We start from the raw sequence: 8878 nt of genomic DNA, 5'->3' as shown, positions 1-8878 counted from the left end.
GAAAGAGATGGGAAGGAACCTCCAAACCCCACCAGCTGCCCCTTTGTCCTCTCTGCGATCCCTCTGTCTTGGGAGATACTCTGCCTTCCAACATTTAAAATAGGAATGTCAGGACGCCTGGGTGGCTCAGTCAGTTAAGAGTCTGCCTTCAGCTCAGGTCATGATCCTGGGGTCCAGGGATCGAGTCCCACATCGGACTCCCTGCTCAGCGGGGAGTCTGCTTCTCCCTCTGCCTGCCACTCCCCATGCTTGTGCTCACTCTCTCTTTCTCTGACAAATAAATACACAAAATCTTTAAAAAAAAAAGTAAAAAATAAAATGTGAATATCTATGGTACCACTGTGTGAGCTTTCCCAACGGTCTCTGCAGAGTCAGGTAAACTGTCAGCATGTACACGGTTACAGAGTTCAGCCTGGCACACCTTCACACAGAAATCTAGTTTCTTAATTCCAACCTGAGTCACCCTAAAGCCAGCCTGGAAAACAAGGCCCTTTCTGGCTGCACTCCTGGAGTGACTCCCAGGTCACGCTGTAGCAGCTCTCTGCAGCCACCCGATGCCTTGATCCTTTAAGCAACGTTCTGGAAACGTAATGACCACGTCCACCCCTGGGCTCCCAGCCCAGCCTAAGCCTCAGCTGCCCTCCCCATGTTCCCCAGCACCAGCTCAATTCTAATTTTCTTTGCTTGAGACAAGTTCTTTCCTTCCCCACCTCTGCCCCTAGTTTTCTAAACTCCTTGTTCTTGCTTGAGGATCCTCCTCTGTTTCAAAATAGCCTGCTTTTCATCCATTAACTCCCACCCCATGGGACCACCCACGTGTATTGAGTGCCCATGATGTGCAGAGCCTTGTGCCCTGCTTGGTGGAGAGCAAAGAAATGCAAGACTTGGTCCTTGCTCTCCAGAAGCACCTTGGGAAACCAAGACCCCATGACACACTCCCATGCCATCTACCCCAACATGGTCCCCACGCACATGTGCACAGGCTTCCACTTGGGAGTTCTCCATGGCAGAGGCAAGATTTGATACCATAAGAGTTCAGATGAGCAAGGGCTCAGGGTGATTACAGGAGGAGTGGGCTGCAGGATGCCTGAGGTACAGAGTGGGAAGACCGGAATGAGAATGCATAGCTTTCAGACAGTGGGCTAAGAAGGGGCTTTATTTTCAACAAATAAATTGCAAGGGGCATCTGGGTGGCTCAGATGGTCAAGCGTCTGCCTTCGGCTCAGGTCATGATCCCAGGGTCCTGGGACCGAGCCTTGCATTGGGTTCCCTGCTCAGCGGGGAACCTGCTTCTCCCTCTCCCCTACTGTTCCCCCTGTTTCCCCTGCTTGTGCTCTCTCGCTCCCTCTGTCAAATAAATAAATAAAATCTTAAAAAACAAAAACAAATAAATTGCAAGAGAGTGAGAAAGAGGAGGGGAGGGGAGGGGAGGGGAAGGGAGCGGAGGAAGGGAGGGAGACGGAAGGAAGGGAATGGAAAGGTAACCTGTAGCTCATAAAAGACACATTGCCCAATCCCAATGTGCAGAATAAACCTGGATCCTGATTCAAACAGTAAAATTATAACTTTTATGACAACTGGAAATTTGAACACTGATTAATGATATTAAGGAATCATTTCTAACTTAGAAGTGATTTGGGTCCTGTGATTATTTTTAACGTTGTTAAACTTTAGACAAGGGATATATATACGAGACAGACAGGAGCTGATCGTGTCAAAGAGAGGTGATGACGACATGGGGTTCATTATACTCATCTCTCCACTCTTGCATATGTGCCAAAACTTCCCTAATAAACTTTTTAAAGACAGACTATTCTACTGGGCCTGGGGGGCCAGGCAAGGGGGCTAAGTGGGGCAGACAAAATCAGAGTGGTGCTTTACGAAGACTGACGCAGCAACTCGGGAGGACTGAGGGTGGGGAGGCAGATAAAAAGCTGAAGGAACGGCTGGGAGAGGAGGAGAAGCCCAACGAGGACAGGGCCATAGAAATGGACGGGAGACCTCTTTAAAATGAAGGGAAAATGCCACAAGGTGGTGAAGTCATTGGCAAAGAGAGCTATGGTGAAGGGGTAGGGACGTGAAGGCCGGGGAGGCAGAGGGGTGGGAAAGGGATGGTGCCTGTGAGAACAGCAGCGACACTTCAGGGCTGGGCTGCAGGGAAATGGCAGCGTCCCCAGCAGGGGACGAGCACTGCAGGCCGGAGGCCCTGGAAAGGCTCCATGGGGAGGCAGGAGGAGAGTGGTGAGGCAGAGGGCGGAGGGGCAGAACAGCCACAGTGGAACGTGGTTTGCAAGAAGGGTGGGTGGACAGTGGACAAACTAGGGAGGCACTTAGCAAGTAGGGCGACAGGGAAATGCTGCAGGGTATTTTTTAATTGTTCAAAATTTATTGAAAAGTTCCTTCCTAAGGGCTTTTCTCTCCCATCTGTCACCAGATAATATGGGCAAACATCAACAGGCGATTCTGAAATGGAATATAGTGTTGGTTTATATTCTTCAAATGTGAAAGGGTAATACAATTTACTGGCAAACATTAAAAGCAAACACTGAATGACCAGGGTTTAATTTTCAAATCCTTACGGCCAAAGTGTTTGCCTTTGTGTTGTATGCTTTCCTCCTGGCAACTCTGGGAGAGCTCCTCCTAATCTCTGGGCTGCTTGTCTCCAGTCCCTGGGTCACGGCGAGGCCTGAGTGAGGAGGCGAGATTCAAGCAACCAAGAGCCCAGCCACAGAGGGAAGGTGGGGGTGGAAGAGCAGCTAGAAGAGCTGAGCTTCCAGACAGAAGATCCAGATGTTAGGAGGGGGGGCATGGGTGAGACAGGTGAAGGTGATCAAGGGCACACTTCTCGTGAGGAGCACTAAGTCGGGTACAGAATTGTTGAATCACTATATTGTACACCTGACACATAACACTGTATGTTAATTATACTGAAGTAAAAAAGAGGTTAAAAAAAAAAAGATCCTGTTTCTTAACATCTCCATGAATCACTTGTTTTATCTCACAATACACATGAAATCGTTTCAAAACAACTAGTGACGTTACTACTAGCAATAAAATGGACGAAGTTAAAAAAAATTTTTTTTAAGCTCTAAGAAAAGAAAAATAATAAAGCAACCAGCTCTGGAGGTTTGGGGGGGGAGTAAAAAGAATGCTAACCCCTCATCTTCCAGAGCAGCTCCATTAGGAGCAGCAGCTACGGAAAATGGAAGTGTGACTGACCAAAAACAGTGACCCCGGTCTCTTCGTGGTTTTCATGATCCTTTTTGTGTGACTTTGCAGAGATCTTCTGGGTGCCAATACCTTTTCTGTGGAAGAACCTATTATCTCAGGTTCCACGGTTCCTTTCGTTTCACTTCCTTTCTCTCTCTTTTCTAGTCAAGGTCAAATCCATGTTATATTGTATACATGGGGGGGTTTTAAAAAACAGCACGTGTAGCCCAGTTCCATTTCCTCTATGGATCTATCTGTCTTTTGGTGCCTGTCCAGCCTCCGATGCAGGGCAGGAAGAGGTGTCTGGGGGATGAGCACCACGCGTTCGCATGGATTTCTACGTGTGGGATTCTGAAGGGATTTATTGCTTTTTACATTGTACTTTCCTGTACTGCCTGAATTTCTGAAAATGAATATGTGCAATTTTTACTTTAAAAAACTGTCATTCCAGGCGCCTGGGTGGCTTAGTCACTGAAGCGTCTGCCTTCGGCTCAGGTCATGATCCCAGAGTCACGGGATCGAGGCCCACATCAGGCTCCCCACTCAGTGGGGAGTCTGCTTCTCCCTCTTCTCCCTCTCCCTCTGCCCCTACTCCCTCTCTCTCACTCTCTCAAATAAATAAAATTTTTAAAAAACCTGTCATTCCTCTTAAAAAATGAGAATCACAGAGAAGAAGAAAACCAGCACTCATTAAGCATCTACTCTGTGGCAGCTGCAGGGCTAAGTTCTATCATCTGCGAAATGCCATGTAATCCTCACAACCTTCACGGTCAGAATCAGTGTGTCCCCATCTAATGAGATGAGGCTTACGCAGGAAGCCGCGTGATCAGATGGGACCATGTCAGGGACATTGCTTCTGCTGCGCTGTGACAGGGCGGCTCTCCTCCAGTTTCACCCCCCTCTTCCACCACCCCCCACCAGAAACACAGAATCTAACTGTGGTGGATCCCACGGCATTCTGCGGGAAAATCATAAAAAATGAAAATCACGAATTTCAGGGGTAGAATGAACTTTGAAATCATGTAATCTAACCCCATTGTTTCATGGATGGGGGTTCTGAGATCCAGAGAGATCCACAGACTCGACCCAGGTCATACAGTAAAGAAGTGAGCAGCCCCTAAGTCCCGGTCTCGTATGCTTTCCCAAAGGCAACAGGAAGCAAAGAACTTGTAATCATGCCCTACGAGCTCTTGTTGCTTCCTCAAAGGATCTCCTGGTTATTAAAGGCCCATAACTAGATCTTTCTCAAAATCTTGTCCCAGAAATCCAAACGGCAGTGAAGAGACCAGACCCGCGTAAGTCAGAGCCCGTAGAGAAGGAAGTGAGTGATGGGTAACCCCTTGAAAAGAGTCAGGACAAGAGAAAAGGGTGCAAGGTGAGGGAAGGGAGGCACTCCAGGAATAGCCAGAGAGAAAAGGCATCAAGGACAGAAAACAGCAAAACCCCTCAAACCCCCGTCAAGATCACCAGATCAGATGTGGTAAGACACTCTCCTGGGCGAACTTCCAGAACCAATGCTCAGGAAAAGAATGCAATCTCACAGGACAATTAGCTCCTCTGACCTGCCCCAACCTATCCAGTGGCACATAATCTCCCTTGCTTCTCCCTGAGAGGGCACAGCTACACTGTGCTGAATGGTGAAAGTTAATCAAGCAATAATAATCATCCCAGGAAGCAGGAGGAAAATAAGGCATCACAGTGACTCCAATTAAGATAAGAAATTCTTGCTAAGCAGTGAGTTGCAAGGGAACAGTGAGTCTGTACGGTGGGACTTTCAGCCAGGAGAGTTAGAGTGCTTCCTCCTAAAGCTCCTCGGGGGGGGGGGGGGGCGGAGTGCCCAATACTCAAAAGTGCTCAGGAAGGAGGCAGCGCCCAGGGAGATGTCTGCGGTCGGTGGGAAACTCACGTCCATCTTGGAAACGAGTAGCAGCTGCTGTTTGATGCGTAGGAAAACGGAATCGAAAGCCAGCTGGTGGGCCTGCTGGTTAAGCCGAGTCAGGGCCGTGCGAGATGCAGACAGCAGGTTATGGTTACTTGACCCTTTCTCCTAAGACGAGAAAATGCAAAAGGCTGTTAAGGCCTGGCTCTAACCAAGGTTATCAGCTAGTTCAACATTTTGAAAAGCCACTGGAAGACAGTGAAGGGGTGAGTCCGTATAGTAGTGGTTCCCAAGCCTGGCTGTGCCCCAGCACCCCCAGCAGAACATGCTGGATTACAGGTGCACACGCTCTGCCTTAGAGCTACTGAACCAGAGTCCAGCAGGGTTCTGGACCTTGGGAAGTGATGTTCTTAACTCACTTTTCCATGTAATTCTGATGCATCTGCTAACACAAGCTCATGGACTGGCAGTTTAGGAAAAATTAACTGGTGACTATCCCTCAGGGATAGAGGCAGAGTGAGAAAATGATCAGAAGTGTCAGGTATAACAAGAGTGAGGGACAGGAGCCCGACTCCCAGCGAGGTCAGCTCAGTTACACTTGGCCGTACAGCACAGTGCACACAACCTGTATGAGCCCCAAGGAATTCCAAACAGCCTGAGAAAATACAGACATGGAAAATGTAACCTTAGTTTTGCTATTATAAACGAACCGATTACAACAAACTAAACCAGATCAGCAATAAAGATAAACAGAGTTGCTTTAACCTAATCACGGAAGCATGGATGAATGAAGCTGCACAACCGTTTTAAGAAGTGTTTGTCAAGCTCCAATGCAGCCAGTTGGCGGGCCAAAGTGCACAGCGATGGGGAGACCGTGTGAGGGCAAGGGTGAAGCCTCAGACACGTCCAGAGGCTCACTGTGCCGTCACCCCCAGAGCTCGAGGCCCATCAGGACACCCTGAGATTGCATTCGGTGCCATGGAACGGCAATGTCTCCTCTGCCTATCACCAAGACAGGCGGGGGGACGGTTCTGGAAAGGACGCTGCAGCCCTCTTAGGATCCTGACGCCACTCGCAGGTTGTTGTGTGGTTCATTCCATGTGTTGGGAGAGTCCCTGGACCCCCAAGAAGTCCAAAGCTCAAAGTCAAGGGCAGCATTGTGATAGGCATGCTAAGAGCTTAAGCCAGAAGGGAACGCTTATTCCCAGATCCTCCTGCTGCCATGAGGAGGATCGACTTCCCCCATGGCAGGGTTGGGGGCTCACCTATGGGTTCTGCCCTCTAGCGGGCAGTCCACATTCTGGTCCCCTCTCTGCCATTCCATAACAGGGCCCTGTACTTGCACTGGGGCCAGGGGCTACCGAGCCCCACCCATCCTCCCGGCAAACCTGACTCTGGAGGGAAGTACAGCAAGCCCATCCGGCCACACATCTAAAGTCATGCTCTCCAACCTGGCTTTCATCAGTAATAAAGCTCCACTTCTCCAACTCCTACTCCTATATGTCTATTTGTTCCAACCCAGTTCAGTTTATTAGCTCCTTAAAACGCGACATAAATGAGAAGAGCCAGTGGGGCGCATTGCAGACTGCGGCCCACAGCACAGAGAAGCCTGGATTGGGGAAAGGATGACAAGAATGCCATCAGTCTGGTCTCATACCTTGAGGGTATAAAGTATTTCCATTAAACTGGCATATTCATTCTTGCCATGGGTTCTTGGCAGAGCTCTTCTTGTCTGTCAAGATGCTATCCTGAAACCCAGCCAGGCTCCGAGGACTGTAGGAGTCAGAGAGATACTTGCCAGCTGTAGACAAAATCCTGAAATGAAAGTGATGACCATTATGCCCCGAGCTATTTGTACAGAACTTTCCTCTGGGAGCATTCAGTTTGCTCCTTCCTAAATCCCAGGATATCCTTATGAGGCAGAGTGATTTTGGGTCCACTTTCTAAGAAAATGAAGACATCCTTCATCGCTAAGGAACGAGCCAGACCTTGGGGGGCACAAGAGACACCAGGTGTTTTTAGTTCCTATTTAACACTCAGTCTGACAGAATCTGCCACCGTCCTAACATGACATACAGCCTACAACGGGGCAGTCATCAGTTTCCTACGACCTGGGATACTGTGCATTTTCTGTGCGGCCCTTTCTCGCTCTGTGAGCATCCCTGTTTGGAACAAAGCCATGGGGAGCCACCAGCGCCTCAGCCACAATGGCACTAGACACGGGGCGAGAGCTGGTCCCGGGAGAGTGGCGGCAGCAGCTCAAAGCACGCCTCTCACCACAGGACTCACCGTCACACAACTGGGCCGGTGTGGTGTTTGTGCTCACCCACCCCATGAAGTTTACTTTTGTGGTTCAGGCGCCACAGGGAGATCTACTGAGAAGCAAGAACTGTCCCATTTCTCTGGGGAAGAAAAATGCCTGGAGGAGGTTCTAGGTGATGACCAATCTCTAGGGCTTGAATCTCTATCTTCTTTCTCCAACAAGGGAGGCCTTCCCTGACGCATGCTGCAAATGCTCCGCTGTTTTCTCTGAGTCCAGCTTGACCGTCCAGCGTCCACGTTTGAATGTGCACAGAACCATAGGAACATATGCAACCAGGGGGACAGACATTCTATTACATCCCAAGTGTGACTGACTCCCTGACCCCTCCTTGACCATAACTGCCCATGAAAAAGAATCGCCTTGGACCTGGCAGCTTTTAGATTGAACTCACTTTTTAAAAAAACAAGTCCAGTGAGCCTGTCAAGGAACGTGTGTACCTGCAAACAAACGGTGGGGCCAGCGCCTTCCTCGGGAACCACTGCAGACACAAGCAGCCACCTGCCTCTGCCACTAAGTTACAGTTTTCCCCACTGTGTAAGCCTCCAGGTGACTTCGGCTGGGTCTTTTGTCTGCCAACCTGTGGCCTGTCCCTGCCACCCTTACTTCCAAGTCTTCACTATTTGTGAGGACCAAATAGGGTGTTCTTCCCCTCTGAATTCCTAGTACCGAGCATAGGGTCTGGCCCATGGCGGGTGACCCTGGGTTTGTCGAGCAGGAAATTGAGAGCTGTCTTCTGGGAAATCAGCTCCCCCGGCAAGTCATGGCCATACGTGCCTCCACTCTGTCAGCTAGGGGGAGACTAGCACCAGTCTGCCATCCACACAGAAGAAAAACAGGTATGTCAGGAATGTTTCAAGTATTAGAGATTACCGTTTAAAATGTCAGAATAGTGTGCTCTAAAATAAGAACCAGGGCCCCTGGCGGCTCAGTCGGATAAGCATCTGCCTTCAGCTCAGGCCATGATCCCAGGGCCCTGGGATCCAGCCTCATGTTGGGCTCCCTGCTCAGCAGGGAGTCTGCTTCTCCCTCTCCCCCCGCTTCTGCTCTCTCCCTCGCTCTCTCTCTCTTAAATAAAATCTTTTAAAAAATAAACAAAATAAGAACCAATTCTAAAAAAAAAAAAAAGTCAGAATACAGCTCTAACCCCAAGGAAAGAACCATATCTTTTCCTCCCCAGCCTCCTCTTCATCCAGGCAGACACCATGAGATGAACTAATCATCAGACTCAGATCTCTTAGGATGTGCGTCTACTAGTACTGTGAACTGAACCTTACTGAAATGAACAGCTGATTTCTTCTCACCCACAAAGAAACGTTTTCTCATCACTGGAATGGACCGTAAGTAGGTCTTGGGGATGGCAGATAATTAAACAGTCCTCACCCTCAAGAAGCTCAGAAATTAATGGGGGAGTCCGACCTGCACCAGTGTGCTAATGGCTGTACGGGGAGACAGCAGTGAGTACGCAC

General features: G+C 49.3%; 1 protein-coding gene across 1 annotated transcript in view; it reads right to left on the bottom strand.

The window, feature by feature from the left end:
- COG7 (component of oligomeric golgi complex 7) overlaps window positions 1-8878 on the bottom strand; it is a 75223-nt gene that overhangs the window by 12999 nt on the left and 53346 nt on the right. Inside the window, 3 exon segments of the mRNA XM_008697164.2 lie at window positions 5117-5257; window positions 6747-6786; window positions 6788-6904. Coding sequence (XP_008695386.2) covers window positions 5117-5257; window positions 6747-6786; window positions 6788-6904 — 298 coding nt within the window.

This window comes from Ursus maritimus, unplaced genomic scaffold, assembly GCF_017311325.1.
Source record: "Ursus maritimus isolate PB19 unplaced genomic scaffold, ASM1731132v1 scaffold_2, whole genome shotgun sequence".
Lineage (NCBI taxonomy): Eukaryota > Metazoa > Chordata > Mammalia > Carnivora > Ursidae > Ursus > Ursus maritimus.
This window is presented reverse-complemented; position numbering and strand designations above follow the sequence as displayed.